General features: G+C 46.7%; 1 protein-coding gene across 3 annotated transcripts; it reads left to right on the top strand.

Annotated features, from left to right (window-relative positions):
• Window positions 1–10,450: 10,450 nt before the first annotated feature.
• On the top strand, window positions 10,451–18,047 carry erlec1 (endoplasmic reticulum lectin 1). Of its 3 annotated transcripts, none has more exons than XM_056291830.1 (14): window positions 10,451–10,824; window positions 11,488–11,592; window positions 12,893–12,973; window positions 13,193–13,270; window positions 13,400–13,448; window positions 13,561–13,622; window positions 13,833–14,056; window positions 14,238–14,400; window positions 14,496–14,657; window positions 14,748–14,807; window positions 14,947–15,071; window positions 16,656–16,733; window positions 16,871–16,946; window positions 17,120–18,047. In XM_056291830.1, exons 1-14 carry the CDS (start codon window positions 10,636–10,638, stop codon window positions 17,189–17,191), a joined length of 1,524 nt encoding a protein of 507 aa, XP_056147805.1. In that variant the 5' UTR covers window positions 10,451–10,635; the 3' UTR covers window positions 17,192–18,047. The 3 variants fall into 3 exon arrangements, with proteins under 3 accessions (XP_056147805.1, XP_056147804.1, XP_056147806.1); XM_056291829.1 differs by having other exon boundaries at window positions 10,454–10,824; window positions 13,385–13,448; XM_056291831.1 differs by having other exon boundaries at window positions 10,467–10,824; window positions 13,385–13,448; window positions 14,259–14,400; window positions 17,120–18,046.
• Window positions 18,048–18,492: the final 445 nt, after the last annotated feature.

Below are 18,492 nucleotides of genomic sequence, written 5' to 3'. Positions count from 1 at the left end.
GGCAAGGACACAGCCGGCATGTTGTCTGTGCTGTTGGTATTCTACCAAGCCAAACACACCACACTAAACGGGATAAAGTGTGCGCATTATCGAGACTTAAGTGGCCTGGATGACTACGTTTTATTGTTGGGGGTGGATCTTAACATCAGATATGGACTCTGTATTAGAACCACGATATCGCTTGCAGCGACAGCGGATGCAAAGAAGATGAGACTTGATTACAAGAGCAAAGAATGTTTTGTACGACAGATAAACTACTTACTGGTTGTATACTCTTGCAAAATTGGCATGCATAAATGTACATGTTGTGACCATCCCAAGGGTTATCGAGCATGAAACAGGAAAATAATAAATAAGTCCACTTGCCGTTAACTGAAATTTACGTTGGGCTGTTTAGTAGGAAATGAATATTCAATATTTTTGTTTGTTTTCGTGCGCAGAAAGAAAAATCGACCCAGCTGGTGTGCACTTCCTATCTACCGTCTTCCATCCCCTGCTCTTCTCCGTTGAAGTATGAGTGGTGGACATGCATAAGTAAGAGCCAGATTCCAGGTCCACGCACTTTCTAGCCTTCATCAAAAGTCTGACAGAGATACGAAACAGCCAGGGCGATGTTACTGGTGCAGAAAACCCCAAAAAAAAAACCAAACCCAAAAACACTCGAGACTGTCCGTCTGGATCTCATCTCAGCCTTTTCATTTGCAGGCCGTTCAGTCATTTCTAATCAGGATACACTTCTTCTTTATCATGCAGGGGTTGTTGTTTTTGTGTGTTTATCTAGAATTCCAATTTCTCGCGGTTCGTCATGAGGCCTCTTTTTAGTAAATACCTGGTCAAAAAAAAGTCTACCCCTCTCCAACGCCGAGGCGCCAAATAAAGGAACCCGCCGCGTGTCATATCTCCAAATACGCCGCAGTACTCTCGGCCTTCCAGTGTGCTCGACTCAGCTGTCACTCACCGCTCACACGCCCGAGCGGCGGGCGTCTAATTCATACACCAGCAATCAGAAAGCCTTCACGTTTCACGCGGCGCTGCCCATCGGGCCCGCCTGCCGTGGAGCTCGGCGCCACTTTCCGACACAGCCGAGTGCTGATGCGCCGCACTGGGTTTCCGCGGGTCAGCGGCGCCGAAGCTTACAGTCACACGCAGACGTGACCCGGTGTAAAGGTGTCGTCAGAGAGCGACTCGTTAAAGAAGCGTTGACCTTCCTATTTACTCGCCGTCCCGTGAAAGCGCGGCCTCCGGGCCTTTCCTCCTCTGCACACCACCGTCCATCCACACGCACACGTGTGGAACCGGACGGAACCGTTAACGTGTTTTACCCCAGGTGAGCGGTTGGTTTTGCTGCGGTCGCCACGGAAACCCGCCGATCATCCTCCGCCACCGCGGTCGGGGCACAGGCGGCTTTAAAAGGCCCCGTGTAGCACCTCACGCCGCAGCCCCTCGCAGCGGTCCGTCCGAAGCTGTGACTGAGCGGTAAACGGTAAGCGTCCCTCTGTCAGAAAACCCCGCCAGCCTCTGTTAGCCTGCCTAGCTTAGACGCCCTGCTCAGCATCCATTTTCCAAGCAGTTACCCCGCTTGCTGTTCTTGCTTTATAAACAGAACGTACTCCTGGGGTTTCCAGGCACTTCTTCTTCTTCTTCTTCTCTTCTTCCCTCGTGGTCTCTGCAGAACGCAGACGGCATTAACGTCAAACTCTCTGGTCGCAGCTGAGAACTGCCACAGTGGGATCATGGCCCGGGGTTATGGTAAACAACAAGCCAACACTTCCCTCCGCAGGGCCCCGGCTTAAACGCACACCACGACAACAACAACCACAACCATCACCACCAACAACAATAACAACAGCAACCACTAACAACCACAACCACCACCATCGGCAACAACCACAACCACCACCAACAACAACAACCACCACCACCAACAACCACTACCACCGACGACAACAACAACAACAACCACAACCACCACCACTGACAACAACAGCATCCACCAACAACCACTAACAACCACAACCACCACCACCGACAACAAGAACAACAGCAAACAACAACCACAACCACCAACAACAACAACAGCAACCAATAGCAACCAGCAACCAACAACCACCACCACCACCACCGACAAGAAGAACAACAACAGCAAACAACAACCGCAACCACTACCACCGACGACAACAACAGCAACCACTAACAACCACAACCACCACCACCTACAACAACAGCAACCAATAGCAACCAGCAACAGCAACCAACAACAACCACAACCACCACCACCGACAACAAGAACAACAACAGCAAACAACGACCGCAACCACTACCACCGACGACAACAACAGCAACCACTAACAACCATAACCACCACCACCGACAACAACAGCATCCAACAACGACCACAAACAACAATAGCAACCACTAACAACCACAACCACCACCACCCACAACAACAACAGCAACCACTAACAACCACCACCACCACCATCGACAGCAACAATAGCAACAGCAACCAACAACAACCAAAACAACAGCAACCAATAACAACAGCAAACAACAACCGCAACCACTACCACCGATGACGACAACAACAACAACCACCACCACAGACGACAACAACAACAACAGCAACCACTAACAACAGCAAACAACAACCGCAACCACTACCACCAACGACAACAACCACAACCAATAACAACAGCAGCAGCAACCAATAACAACAGCAACCAACAACAGCAACCGACAACAACCACGGCGACGACGAAAACAACAACCACAACCACAACCAAGACTCCAGGTAAGTATTTTTGTGCTAACTGACTTGACCTGACTTGACCTGGCAGAACACGGTGCATAACATTAATCGTTTTATGATGCCTTCACGAGTGTCTCGGTTTGGCACGCTTGCCGTTCACCTGTCAGGTGTATTAGCGTGTGAATTTGACATGGAGCTCATTGTTTTCAGGGAAGCTCCATCTGTTCGAACCCCTCTTTGCCGTTCCCATGTCGAGTCAGTCACAGTCCACTACGGCGAGGATCAGCTCGCTGAATACCTGGAGCCCATCCAGATCCATCTGAACAAAAATACCCTGTCATTATCTGCTCTGCAGGGGTGCAAGGAAGCTCCTCTGTGATTGACTTGCACTTGCAAATCTATTTTCTTTCATGTCTCACCGACTCGTTGGTTTGTTTCCCTTGGCGGTGTTTGTTCAAGGTGCATTCGCTCACACGGCCGATTTAGCAGGCAACGCTTCCCTTTAAGGTAGTAGTAAACATGTAAAAACAACAAGCACCTGGATGACAGCGTCGTTGTTACATGGCAACCGGGAGGGTTTGTTCAGGTGGGCTTTAAGATGCCCATCAGGCAGCGCCCCGCCTGGTGTCCTGCCACTCCGGCCTTCACTTGGTGAGCAAGCCCACCCGTTAGCTCAGGAGGATTTTCCATCAAATCCACCTCACTTGCTCCGGGCTTGTGGAAAGCATTCTCTTTCCTCTCTTTTTTTTTTTGTGCAACAGGAAAAACTCGCGGTGCACAGCTAATATTGTGCTTGCTAGCCTTCCATAAATGTGTGAGGGGAGAAGCATTAAATTGAACATTGGGGTGATTCAATTTCATTTTTCTCTTGCGGATCTGTGCGCTTCCACCTTGAAAGTAATAGGAAAAGAGGCGCACGAAGCTTCCTGCAAAATTTAAAGGCAGGAAAAAGGAAATCAAAATGTTAAGTCCTTCATCCGTGTTTTAAATCTGAACACAATCCTGCGGTTTCTGGGTGACGTCTTGGTGAGATTGAAGACTTTCCAGCACGAAGACTGATCTCCTCCCTCCTTATTTCTGCATGTAGAGTGGTGCGGGGTCACGGATGGAGAGATAGCACGTACCAGTCCTGCAGAAGGACAGGATATGAGCAAGGTATCTATGTAAATGACATACATCCCAAAGATATTTGTGTTCTGCTCGTTTAAAAAAAAAAAGGGGGGGGGCAAGTTAAGGTAAACGGGAGCTACATCCATCACATTTTAGAAGTGCCAGGATTTAAACAGTTCCCGCCGGTGTGCTCCCGCGATGCTTTGCCACCATTGATCACTTCTGAAGTAACTAGGAGGTCTGCTTTAGAAACTCAGGGTGAGTCTTCAGAAGACAGAAATCCAGAATTTGGCACACAGCTGAGCAACAGTTCAGCCAAAACAATGCCCTTTTCTGTTGTTGCTAGAAACGATTTTTAAAAAAGTCTTTATTTTAATGTGTATACACCATTTCAACTTCATGTCTTCATCTGCACATGTAAAGAAGGGGTATATGTATGTATGTATGTATGTATGTATGTATGTATGTATGTATGTATGTATGTATGTATGTATGTATGTATGATGTATGATGTATGTATGATGTATGTATGATGTATGTATGTATGTACATGGCACATGTAAAGAAGAGGTATATGTATGTATGTATGTACGTAAGAGGAGGTATGTATGTATAAGTTGTATGCATCTTTATATACCTACATATACATACTTCTTTACATGTGCCATGTACAAACACATACATACATACATACATACATACATACATACATACATACATACATACATACATGCATGCATGCATACATACATACATACATACATACATACATACATACATACATACATACATCTTTACATACATACATACACACACACACACACACGTATGTATGTATGTGTGTGTGTGTGTGTGTGTGTGTGTGTGTGTATGTATGTATGTATGTATGTATGTATGTATGTATGTATGTAAATCAACAGACTTCAAATATCATAATGATATCTCTAGAAGAAAAGGTGATATAATGGATATATAATGATATATAATGATATACTATAATGATATATAATGATATACTATAATGATATATAATGGATATATAATGAATTCTTTGATATAGTGAGCAGTTCCACAATCAAGCAAATACAATGAGTTGATTAATTCATGAATATATATTCTGACCCCACACAAGCCGGTTCCTTTCATCTTAACCTTTGGGATGTTAATGTCCATGTACTCTCAAAAAAAAAAACTAAACATCCTGCAAATGGCAGATAGTTTTCACCCTAAAGAGCGGATAAACATGGAGCTTTTATGATTAAAAAAACCTACCAACCTTTTGCGGTTGAACACTGAGCTGGATTTCCTGCAACGTTTTATGTTAATAGCCCTCCTCTCTCTCTCTCTCTCTCTCTCTCTCTCTCTCTCTCTCTCTCTCTCTCTCTCTCTGCAGGATGTGCAAGTTGAGCATGCCTCGACCGAAAACCTCTCCCCTTCACCTCCCATAACTGGCAAGAACTGATAACGTAAACAATGGCAGAGATTGGGCGTAGATAAGGAAAATGCAACACGGAGAGGAGTCAGAGCAGCATTTTCAGTTCTCATCAAAGGGGAATTAAAGTTTCGTGTAATTACGATATTCGATTGCGTCTGCAGTCGTGCCTTTGTGACTGGGATAAAGGGCTTGTTCCAGCTTGGACATATATACCCTTCACGTATACGGTCGATAAAATAGCCTTCTTTCGAAGTCCCTGTGCACACATGGCATCTTGACATTGGTGCGAGCTGGTATGTATGTCGAGGAGAGTCACGGGAGAGGGTGGATGATCTAGTGGGATATTCTCTGGCTTGTATCTCCCCTGTTTTTCCATATCCCTTTCACTTCCAAATCCTCTCACTCTTTGTCTAAAAATCTCTGCCGTAATCCCTCCTCTTCTCCCAGCCTGTGTTCTCCCCATATTTACATCAACAGCTCCACCAACAGGTGGGAAGGGTTTATGGAGGCGTTTAACCACCCCTCAAAGGAAGCGTGGCTCCCTTAATGCGAGCCCTCGTTCTGCTCCACTTCAACATGAAATATCAGGAGGACACAGCAAATTAACATGACCAGGTCCACCTTGACTGCTGTAGGTCATGGGGGCCTTGTAGGCCTCGAGGTAAAAGACGAGCCCACTGCCTAAATCACAAGAGGCTGAATCAGCCCCGTGATGGAGGGGGCAGACTGCCTGCTCCTCTGTGTGCGGGGTGCAGACTTCTGAACGTATCGTCCTGTCAGACCCGTCTAAACCCAAAGAGGCATCACAGAATTTGTCCGAGGTTACACAGAATGTGTTCTGGGGGCACTTTGTTCACATGCACCTCCAAAAACCCTCCACAGGGAGGCAGAGTTAAAACCATCTGTGTTTTCCTCTGTCGTGCCCTACTTGTGCTGGACATCTCCCCCGGTCTGAAGCGGACGGGGGTCCGGAGGCCTCAGGCGGCCTGTGGTCCGGCCTGTATAACAGCCCCGTTTCTCACGTCGCTGCCCCTCACTAATGTACCACCACGCGCTTCATGTAGTAGAAACTAACAGACTACATCTCCCAGGTGTCCTAAACTCACACGCGCCGCCATTACAAATAACAAGCTTTACGACAATTCAACTCAGGAACATGAATTACGTAATAACACCATATAAGACCTCAATGAGCCGCCATTACAAATAACAAGCTTTACGACAATTCAACTCAGGAACATGAATTACGTCATAACACCATCTAAGACCTCAATGAGCCGCCATTACAAATAACAAGCTTTACGACAATTCAGCTCAGGAACATGAATTACGTAATAACACCATATAAGACCTCAATGAGCCGCCATTACAAATAACAAGCTTTACGACAATTCAACTCAGGAACATGAATTACGTAATAACACCATATAAGACCTCAATGAGCTTCCGCTTGCGCTCGCCTGTTTTGGGCTGACGCGTTTCAAGCAACTGTTAAAAACCTCCGGTAGTCAAACTTCATCTTGAAGGCAAAGCTGGTGTATTATAAGATCCTAAAGCAGGATAACGGACATGTCTGGCCGGGGTCCGTCTATACTGTGACCCCCCCCCCCTCTCTCTCTCTCTCGCCCTCGCTCTCGCTCTCTCTCAAATTCAAATTTGCTTTTATTAGCATGACAAATATACATTTGTATTGCAAAGCATTTTCACATAAAGGACAATGACAGTGCACGAAAACAAAACATATATGCACCAACACATGCAATAAAACAACTTGCACAGCTACGTCATGGCAACAAGATCCTGTGTGGGCGGATGTGTGCGAATTTGTCAGTCTCTGCGTGTGTGTGTGTGTGTGTGTGTGTGTGTGTGTGTGTGTGTGTGTGTGTGTGTGTGTGTGTCTCCGAGTGTTGTCCCAGTCCTCCCTGATGGGAAGGGGTACGGGGTATCACACACTGTCCCTCAGACGGTGGCAGGCTAGAACATACTGTGCAGCCACAGTACAGCTGTCTCTGTGTTCATGTGGGGCAGTTTTCTGGGGTTTGGCAGGGCCGTGAATTTGGGGTGTCTCTCCTCAAATTTCTGAAAGTAGTAATGGCGAATTTCCCAGAATGTCTTGCATTCAGCTAAAAAGGTGCAGCTCTGTCTCGACAACGTTCTCTCTCTCTCTCTCTCTCTCTCTCTCTCTCTCTCTCTCTCTCTCTCTCTCTCTCTCTCTCTCTCTCTCTCTCTCTCTCTCTCTCTCTACTCGTATTGCAAAACAGAATACTTGGGTGTTGGACGCCCAAGTATTCTGAAGACAAATGCAAAGCGACTAAAAAAAAGTGAATTAATTGGTCCACCAGCAGAGGTGAACCAATTAATTCACTGAGGTCAAAGTACGGCACCACCAGAATTTTTTCCCCCTTTACTGACTACCCAGATAGCATCCAGATGTGGGCCACTTCAGGCAATGATGCGGCACTGATGGCCTTCTTCTGGCCCTGACAAAATGGATGTGAGCCTGAAGTGGCCCCCTCATTTCATTTTTAACATGTGCCTGCACATTGTTTTTAATGACAATACATTGAATTGAATTGAATTGAATTGGCCCACATGTATAATAGCAAATATGGCCCAAATATGGCAAATCAAATGTGGGCCTCTTTTGGCAAACACGCGGTGCTCTGGGCAACATGTGATCTGGATGTGACCCTGAAGTGGCCCGTGTGGTAAATGGTGAATATGGCCCAAATATCACAAAACAAATATGGGCCACTTTTGGCAAATATGTGGCACATGTGGAGTTGCTGTGGCTTGGCTCTGGCCCAGATCTGGCAAACGGGAGCGGACCAGCCAAGTGCCGTCATTCCACACTGTATGTGGGCTGGATGAAGTGTCGGGTGTGGGACGGGTCCGGGCCACAGCAGTTTTGCTATCTGAGTAATTGACAACAAGTTGTACACATGTCATATTTTTACACCATGAATGACTACAGTGAAAACAAACATGCCAGGGGCAGGCCAAATAAAATAATAAAAACAATAAAAAGGAAAAGAAAAAAAACATTTAATACACACCAGCTAAGATCACATTTCATTTACATACATATTTTACAGCGAACACATGCCAGTAGTTTTTGTGCGCCTTTTTATTGGCACTAGAAACAACAAAAAGAGGTCTTTGGTTTGTAAACTTGCACTTATGTGTATAGAATTTAGCTAGAATAATCAATAGATTTATGATATATGCTCTCTCACAACGCACAAGCCAATATGCTGGCACGCAAATGTCGTATGTGTACAGATGACGTTAAAGCTGCTGTTTTTAGGGCCTACCGTACCTCACTCTATACTGCCCACTTGTGGTGCAGTTATAGCAAGGCAAAAATGAAAAAGCTGCAGGTGGCATGTCATGATGCATTCAGAAGCCTGCTCAAGCCTCCAAGATGGACAAGTGCAAGCCATGTGTTTGTGGCTAGTGATGTTCCCACTTTCCATGCAGTGTTGAGGGATTTCGTGTAAAAAATTATGTGTCGATTAATTGCCTCCAACATGTAATTGTAATGCTGTTAACTGAGCCTACACAAAGTGACACAAGGTTGTTTCTGGAAACACTGGAACAGACGTCTGCATAGGTTTTAATCCTTGTGCACTTGTGATCTGCTGTCATCTGTATTTTTGTGTTGCTGTCGTATTGTTCTTTTTAATGTGGACCTACCTATGCGCATGAGTAAAGAGAGAGATCCCTCCTCTGTTGCTCTCCCGGAGGCTTCTTCCCATTTCGCCCCCCTGTTAAAGGTTTTGTTTTAAGGGAGTTGTTCCTTGTCCCATGAAAGGGTCCCAGTGTGACCGGTGTACTCTTCCGCTGCGTTGTGTAGGGAAGACAGGACACCTTCTCTCATGCATGGGATCTGTATTCTGTCTGTCGCATATAAACAAAACAGGACAGGTGTCAGAAGACGTCAGATCAGCTCCTGCTGCAGCCTAGGCAAGAATCGGGACCCACATTAGACATAAGACACATTAGGGATGGATAAAATACATTACAGGGGCATACAAAGATGAACACATACCTCTTGCTACATGTCCAAAGCGGGACATGACAGGGGGAACATACGATTTGTAGCTAGTAACAGGAAATGGCGTCACAACAGGGCGGGGCTACTAACTGGAAATTGCGCCACAGCAGGGCGGGGCTACTAACAGGAAATGGCGTCACAACAAGGAGGGGCTACTATAAGCGTTTCCTGATGATATAATAAAATAAAATAATGTTGGCAATGAAAATAATAATAATAATCATGTGGTGATACTTTGTGTAATTATGTAACCGGTTACTTTCTTGCCCGGTGCGGGATTCGATACGAGGTGTATTGCACTACAAGGCGACATCACTAACCGCTCGGCTAAAGGGTCAGACCCGTTAGCTCGGGGCTAACGTGTCTTATTAGTAGTTTACAATTATATAACATTTCTTGGATATGACGTTTTTAACCATGCTACATAAGGACAGGATGTTGTGTTGATGTTAAGCCCCCTGAGGCAAATTTGTAATTTGTGATATTGGACTATACAAATAAAATTGATTTGATTTGAATAAAGTCTACTACTACTACTACCACTACTACTACTACTACTACTACCACTACTAGTACTACTACTACTACTACTACTACTACTACTAGTTTCGGCTGCTGCCGTTAGGGGGCGCCACAGCGGACCATCCGTGTCCATCTCTTCCTGTCCTCTGCATCTTCCTCCGTCACACCAGCCACCTGCATGTCCTCCCTCACCACATCCATAAACCTCCTCTCTGGCCTTCCTCTCCTCCTATTCTCCTCTTCAAACCAAAAATTCGATGTGAATAAAGTAAGAGTTGCTATTTCCCCCTCAGATGTATCGTCACAGGCGCGGCGCCGGGATGTTTACGACAGTGACGTATTTCCGTCATGTGCCGTCACGCGTTACGTGAGGCAGGAGTTCCGGTAGTCCGTCCGTAGCTGACGGTGCGTCTGTGCGCCTCGAACCCGAGTCGTCTCCCTGTCTGTATCACACACGACAACAGGCCCCGACGGCAGCCTAAGCGGTTCGGATAAGGGTCGGGCGGAACCTCGCAGGCACCACTAGATGGCGCCGCCCCTTTTTTCCCCCCGCCTTCCTCTCTCTCTCCCCGTCTTCCCGTCAAGAGCGAAAAATGACGTGGCAGAGCAAATAATCCACTTCCGGTACGGGGCGCTGTGTTGACATCCGGCCGGAGCTGCGGTTGGTTTCGCACCTGTCGAGCGGGAGTCAGCCGGACATGGTTCCAGTTCCCCGGGTTCCCTGTACAGATGAGCGGGGTTTGAGCTGTAGGCGGCCGGGCTATGTACCTGCGGAGACAAGACGCGCTTCTGCGGGACGGGGCGACGATGGAGGGGCTGCTGCTGGTGCTGCTCGGCGGGCTGATTGAAGGCTGCGGCGGCGGCGGCGTGTCGGCTAACAGGGGCGGGTACCCATCCTTCACCGACGAGATCCCCTTCAAGATCGCCTGGCCGGGGGCCGAGTTCACGCTGGTAGGTCCCGCGCGTATTCTGCCGTCTCTGGATGAACCACCAGTGGTAGTGAGGAAGAGGAGGGAAGGAGGAGGAGGGGGGGTTAGGCATAAACTCGTCTTGTTCAGGTCACCACGTCGCCGTGTTTAGCGGCTCTCCTGTACGGTGCAGAATCCTGGACCGGAGCAGAAGCTCTGGAGGAAACGGTCCGAGCCTCTGAACTCAGAGCTCATGGAGGAGCGCCGCAGAGCCGCAGCGCTGAACAGCGTTGAGGAAGCTGCTGGTCGCCATGATGGTTTACTGACAGTGGTATAAAAGGGGGGGGGGATTAAACTGGTTTGGGCACGTCTGCCGAACGGAAAGGACACTTGCAGAGGACACCCTGCAAGGCCTGGCAGGAGGGAGACAGAGAAACCTGGGTCAACAACATGGGACCAAGTTGCCTTTAGGGATTAGTTGTAAAGCGCTTGGTTGATTGATGGGAGAATGGCTGCAGATGAGCTTAGTGGAGGCGGGCAGAGCTGCGATGGATAGGGAGCGGTGGAAGAGACTTGTCGAGACATCAGCTGGGCTCCTACGACCTCCATAGGTTACGGAACTGATGATGATGATGATGATGATGATGATGATGTGTTTCGGGGTAAGACTTTTCACTGGGTGTCCACCGTGTCTTGTGTGTTTCAGCCAACCTCTGGTGCATTTTACAACGAAGACGACTTTGTCATCATGATGACACCAGAGAAGGAGCGCTATAAATGTCTCCTGCCTTCCCTGTCGACTGGAGGAGAGGTGAGTGGGTTGGTGGATCTGGTTTATCAAAAAAAAAGTAGTTTATTTAAGTGTGCTATTAGTATACTTATTTTAAACTAAAAATCAGTGAGTATACTTTCAGTTTACTTTTTAAGGACTTATCAGAGATATCCATCCATCCATCCATCCATCCATCTATCTATCCGAACCGCTTATCCTGCTCTCAGGGCCGCGGGGATGCTGGAGCCTATCCCAGTAGTCATTGGGCGGCAGGCGGGGAGACACCCTGGACAGGCCGCCAGGCCATCACACACACACACACACACATTCACACCTAGGGACACTTAAGTACGGCCGAGTCACCTGACCTACATGTCTTTGGACTGTGGGAGGAAACCGGAGCCCCCGGAGGAAACCCACACAGACACGGGGAGAACACGCAAACTCCACACAGAGGACGACCCGGGACGACCCCCAAGGTTGGACTACCCTGGGGCTTGAACCCAGGACCTTCTTGCTGTGAGGCGACCGCGCTTACCACTGTGCTGCCCTTATCAGAAATATACTAAACAAAATTATACTTAAGTATACTTACAAGTATTCTGCTAGTACGTATACTTGAACTTTGAAATTTACTTAAAAAAATAAACTTCAAGTATACGATATTTTTGTAAGGGGCAACATCTTCGTCAACATGACAAATGATGGCAAAAAAAAAGTTTGTTCATATTTCACCGTAGAATTAGGAACTACTTTCCACCTGCGTTGAAATGGTTCTGTGCATTCATAATTGACCTCGTGCTTTCATTTTCATTTGGGACCACCATCTGAGTAGAGCAGTTAGAAGACTGTAGTCCTGGTACACCTCCATCAGCCTGCCCATCTGACTGGCTTTTGACTGACTACAAGCAACTTGTTCATAACCAACAGACATCCTAATCGACAGACGTCCTAACTGACAGACATACTAATTGACTTATTAACTGCAGTCCAGCTAGTCAGATGAGTCAAAAACACAAAGGCAAAGAAAAACTGACCAACTCTTCAACTTGTTTTCGATGGATGTTACTGTAAATGAGTGCAATAGTGTTTATTGTACCATCCGTATCTGACTGGATGGGAAAGATCTGAAGCTTTATCACCCGTGCATTCCTTTAAAGAGGAGGACCAAACATTGCACCCCCCCCCCCCAATACATCCCTGATGCTAAAATCACACAGGCAGCCACTTACTCATATCTCCCTTTCATATGTTAAGTGAGGTCAGTTTGTTGTTTGGTGGCATTCATACACGGCTCTGCTTGTTTCTCACATTCTTCAATGCATGGTGTTTGTCTCAGGATGACGACAAGGACTACACCGGGCCTGATCCAGGTGTCCTGCTCGAACCACTATTCAAACAGAGCAGCTGCTCATACAGGGTGAGAGTCTACAAGTTTCATTTCTGTTTATAATGTCAGTACTCCTCCAACTTTAGACTGAAACCGATTCTTTCAAAGTCAGTTCTGAATGAATGGCGCATAACTAATGATTTAGACGTTGGTGCTAAGTTGGGGGTGAGTAAATTTCAGACTCTTTAAAAAAAATCTTGAGTTTTAATCCACTTGAAACGTTGCTCTCTTGGATTGTGATCTTTGCAGATTGAGTCCTACTGGACATACGAGGTCTGCCATGGGAAGCATATTAGACAATACCACGAGGAGAAGGAGACGGGTCAGGTCAGTGTGTTAAGCTGACAAAATCATTTTCACTGCACAGTTTTCGCATTTATTACTGTTCTGCTCATACATGCACGTTACATTCTGAGTGTAATGAAATGTTTAATTTAATAGAAAATCAATGTTCAGGAGTACTTTCTTGGAAACACGGTGCAGTGGAGTCACTCCACGGAGACAGGTGTGTATGGACCAAGATCTTTGCATGCATGTATTATCATTTGATAACATAGTGATAAGTACACCTGTGTTATTTTTGGCCTGTGCTAAAGTTAGACATTCCTTATTTGCAGAAACGGTGAAGGAGTCAGATAATGCAAATTCAGATGAAATAAATTCAGAAGCTGACCAAGAGGTAGGTCTTATAATAAAGCACCCTTGGCCATCAGTTTAGTAATCTCACTTTCACACTGGCCAAAAAAACCCGCTAACATCCGCCTTTTTACAGTGACCAAAGGCGGACATTGACGGGTTTTTTGCGGGTTTTTGGCCAGTGTGAAAGGGGTATCGGTGAATGGTTTCACTCATGACCCCATCATTTCGTTTCCTTTTAATGGGTGTGTAGGTGCCCACCAAGAACATAGAAGGCCAGCTGACTCCCTACTTCCAGGTGGAGATGGGAAACGGGACTCCCTGTGTCCTGAAACAGAACCAGCCTCGCGCTACTTCCGTGTTGTACGTCTGCCATCCGGAGGCCAAGCATGAGATTTTGTCCGTTGCTGAAGTCACTACCTGTGAATATGAGGTGGTGGTGTTGACCCCACTGCTCTGTGCACATCCAAAATACAGGTAGACTGACTTAACTGACATTCAGAAAGTCCTCTCCGGTCTTTGTCTTAGCAATATTATATAGGCTAAGAGGCTAAGCAGTCTAATTTACCTTTTGAAACAATCCTAATGAATTTATACCCCGCAAGGGAGGCTCTTGTTTAAAACCTCACTTTTCCTAAATGTGTCCGGACTTGACAAGACAGACGGCTCTTCCTCACAGGTTCAAATCCTCTCCGGTGAACGCCATATTCTGCCAGGCTCTGTCCGGCTCCCCTCTGCGACCTCATCAGCTTGAACAGTTGAACAGGGAGCAGGAGGAACAGCTCAGACCACCATTCAGCGCCGCCCCTGAACCCAGGGAGGTGAGTGCCCCTCCCCCCCGTTGTGCTTGAATGTGATTTACATCTTCATGTTAAGGTGACCTCAAGTCTGATTTCTGTCTTTTGACGCATTACAGGAGGAAGTGTCGCCAGTGAGAGAAGAGGCCTTCACTTCCACTCACAAGCCCATGACTGTTGGCGGACAAACACAGGTCACTGTCGGCACCACCCACATTTCCCGTCTGACAGACGACCAGCTGATCCAGGAGTTCCTGAGTGGCTCGTACTGCCTGCATGGGGTGAGGCCTTGCTCGTGTTCCACGGCTGAGGAGGGTTCAACGAAGGAAAACGCCAGAATCTTTCTAACTGTTTTAATCTGTGTGTTGTAGGGCGTAGGCTGGTGGAAATACGAATTCTGTTACGGGAAGCACGTGCATCAGTACCATGAGGTAAGGAGCTACGTTCAGAGGAGGGAGGGGAAGAACGGCGACGTAAAACATCTGAAAAGTGACTACTTGACCTGTTGTCTGAAAAAAGTCAGTGATGGATTCAGAATGCAAAACACATAATGTGTTTTTTTTGTCCCAGGATAAAGAGCATGGAAAGAACATTGTTGTAGTGGGGAGCTGGAATGCTGAGGAGCATCTCGACTGGGCAAAGAAAAATGTTGCCCGCTCCTACCAGCTCAAAGATGATGGGGTCCAGAAAGTCAAGTATGCCATCTCTCTTCTGTTAACATGCCCGATCCTCATAAAAGCTGATCAGACGCATCATTTTGTGGACAAAAATGCAATCTTAGTTTACAATACTAGAAAGATATTTTTCTACTAACTATGCCCGTTGTTTACTGACTGATCTGTTGCTAATTAGTAAACGCAAGGGATAATTCAATTATCATATTTCCTGGAGTACAAGTTGCACCCAGCAAAAAAACACGTTGTTGTGAGGAAAAAAAAAAACACACAAGTCACTTTGGTGTACAAGTTGCATTTATATGGTGGTACAGTAACGATGTGCAGGTCAGGGTTTTTTAATACCCGCACCCACCTGACCCGTCATCAGAGCCAATCTGCACCGCCCAACCTGTTAAGATATGCATTTATTAACCACCGGGACCCGACCCACAAACCTCCAAATTTAGCCCAGGCTAGCAAACTGAGCAGTGTTGCACTGTTTTATCACTTGAACCCGTGATATTTTCTAGTAATCTTACCTGAACCCGCCTGACCCTCGTATCATTATGGTGCAGTATTTTCAATTGAGTCACAAGGTTAAACAGTGCTATCTAGTGGCCGTTTGTATAAGTCGCTTTGGAATATAAGTCGCAGGACCAGCCAGACGAGTAAAAAAAAACTGAAGACTTACCGTCAGGGAAATACGGTATATTGTCAAGGCTCAGCGTTTTCAGTTTTTACCGATTTTCACCGAAAAATACCCAGATTTTTTAAAAAGCGCAGATCGGTTTGAACTGATTTTCACCCGGATTTTATGTTTCCACGGATCCAACAGTTGTTCCTGTTCGTGTGAGGTTATGTAACGGTGTCCTCTTGTGGCGAAATTCGGCATGCCGGATGGCTTTGAAAAATAAAAACCGAAAACGCTGAGCCTTGGATATTGTCACCGATACTGTAACGACCACAGACGACTAGACTCGCTAGCCCGTGGCTAACGGGTCGGACCCCTTAGTCGACTGGTCAGCGCAGTTGTCCGTGGTACGGACGACCCGGATTCGTGTCCCGGCTGCCCCCCGGATTCGCTACATCGGTGTCAGAAGTGGGATGACGAGACCGTGAGGCCATCGGAAGCGCGTGCGCCCAGAGGCGTGAGGGAGCTGATATGCTGAAATGTGCTTCCCTAAGGGGGGGTAGTGCAACAACCACGGATGACTAGACTCCCTAGCCCTTGGCTAACGGGTCGGAACCGTTAGTCGACTGGTTAACGTTGTCACCCATGGTGCGGGAGTTCAGGGTTCGCGTCCCGGCTGCGGCGGTTCCCGGCTGCCCCCTGAATGTGCTGCAATACTTAGTATGGCTCTTCACATCTTGCAGCAAAATTTCATACAGGGTCCACATCCCTCTGTATTGATTCATGGTAACATCTGTTGAAAAACCTGGCTTTTTTATTTCTTTAAGGTGCATGGTATTGAAAATATATAAAACCTTATACTAAATCATTTAATGCAACCTTTTCTTGGTAGTTCACAGCCCTGCCCGATACTGTTTATAATGTTGTTTGATATTTACACGTGTGGTATTTCCATGATAATTATTAGTGCTACCTTATTCCTTCCATTCTAGGTTGGTTTCCCATTTTTATGGCCACGGGGATTTGTGTGATCTGACAGGGAAGCCCAGACAGGTCATTGTCAAGCTCAAGTGAGTCTCCAGTGTCCAGACGTGTGTGTATAAAGGCAAAGCACCAGTGAGCTGTTACCAGCTGGATGCATGAGTAAGAAAAACAGCCTGCTGTGACCCAGTCTCTTCACCCGTTTCCTGTCTCCTCTCTCTGTCAGATGCAAAGAGTCCGAGTCTCCGCATGCTGTCACCGTCTACATGCTTGAGCCTCAGACCTGTCAGTACATCCTTGGGGTGAGTTCACTGTTGATCCTTGACCAAAGGGGTCGCATAAACTGACCCACTCACATAGCCCCTTGAGTGTAACACACAAACTTCGGTTATCGAATCTGCTGTTCGTCGATTCAAATCTCAAAACTAGTCTGTTAAGGTTTAATGACCTGCGGTGTTTCGTGTTTTTCCATCAGGTCGAGTCTCCGGTCATATGCAGGATTCTTGACACTGCTGATGAACAGGGGCTCTTATCAGTTTCAAGCTAACCGGAGCAAGACAGCAAGAAGACCAGCAGCGAGCGAGGGGGAAATGGGGAGGACAGCTGTAGAGGGGCACACTTGAGGAGAGAATATGAATCGAGAAAGAAGAGACTACATAGTGGATGGAGGCAGAGAGATGCCCGTTGAACTGTTAAAGGTCACAATGGAACTCGAGAGTTAAGGGTTGATCCTGGGGTTAGTCTCAGGACTAAATCGAGGAGAAAAGACTTAGCCCACACCTTATTCCGTGCAATGGGCCATGCTGTGCTACGGTCTGATCCGCTGGTCGTACTGGTACGGACCTCGGGAAACCAAACGGGACAGTCACCTCAATCCATACAGCAGTGGACATGTAGCCTGTCCTTCGTATCTATGCTTCACCCTGTGATAGTTAATGGCACGCAACAGAATGAGGAATCCGAGGATTCACTATCGGGGTTATCAGTAATGTCCACGTTGGGTTTTAATGTCATTTTAAGTCAGTGTAGGTTTGTGGGTAACTAGTTGATTAAATGCTTGAGTTGGCACAGAGAGGAATGGAAACCCATCATGAAAATATGTTCTGCAGCTGTGTGAATGGGCACTGTTATCTTACGGGATACGGGAGTGTAACTTGTAAATTTAAGAGCTTGGCTATGAAATAAGAGATGGTGATTGTTTGATTAAAATTTCCTACAGGCAACAGGATATAAATTCTCTCTGGGCTGCTATAAACAGATTTTTTTTTTTTTGTGCGTCTTTTAACAAGGATAGGCGCCGGGTTTGATTTTGATCAATGTTTTCTGGAAAATCAGAAAACGTGTCAGGGAATAATAAAATCACTAAAATGTGAAAGGCTAAAATCTGAACCCCAAAGCATTATCTTCTAATACATCATTCATGAAGTTATGTCCTAGTCCACCCATCCATTATCCAAACCGCTTATCCCGATCGAGGTCGCGGGATGCTCGAAGGCTCAACATTTTCACCAAAAAATACCCAGCTTTTTTTAAAAGGAGCGGACCGGTTTAAACTGATTTTCACCCGCATTTTATGTTTCCACGGAGCCAAAAGCAGTTCCTGTTCGTGTGAGGTTGTGTAACAGTGCCCTCTTGTGGCGAAATTCGGCTTGCTAGATGGCTTTGAAAAATAAAAACTGGAGATGCTGAGCCTCGGGGATGCTGCAGCCTATCCCAGCAGTCACTGGGCGGCAGGCTGGGAGACACCCTGGACAGGCCGCCCGCCAGGCCATCACAGGGCCCGCACACATTCACACCTAGGGATGGTTTAGTTATGACAGTGAGGTTTATGTTGACATGGAGCCCATA

This window comes from Lampris incognitus, chromosome 13 (assembly GCF_029633865.1).
Source record: "Lampris incognitus isolate fLamInc1 chromosome 13, fLamInc1.hap2, whole genome shotgun sequence".
Taxonomy (NCBI): domain Eukaryota; kingdom Metazoa; phylum Chordata; class Actinopteri; order Lampriformes; family Lampridae; genus Lampris; species Lampris incognitus.
Note: the sequence above shows the minus strand (reverse complement) of the source record. Positions and strands in the feature narration are given on the sequence as shown.

Coding starts and splice junctions, on each gene's coding strand:
- erlec1 (XM_056291829.1), top strand. CDS start 10,636: ATGTACCTGCGGAGACAAGACGCGCTTCTGCGGGACGGGGCGACGATG. Junction 12,974..13,192: donor AGAGCAGCTGCTCATACAGG/GTGAGAGTCTAC, acceptor TGATCTTTGCAG/ATTGAGTCCTACTGGACATA. Junction 13,271..13,384: donor AGGAGAAGGAGACGGGTCAG/GTCAGTGTGTTA, acceptor TTAATTTAATAG/AAAATCAATGTTCAGGAGTA.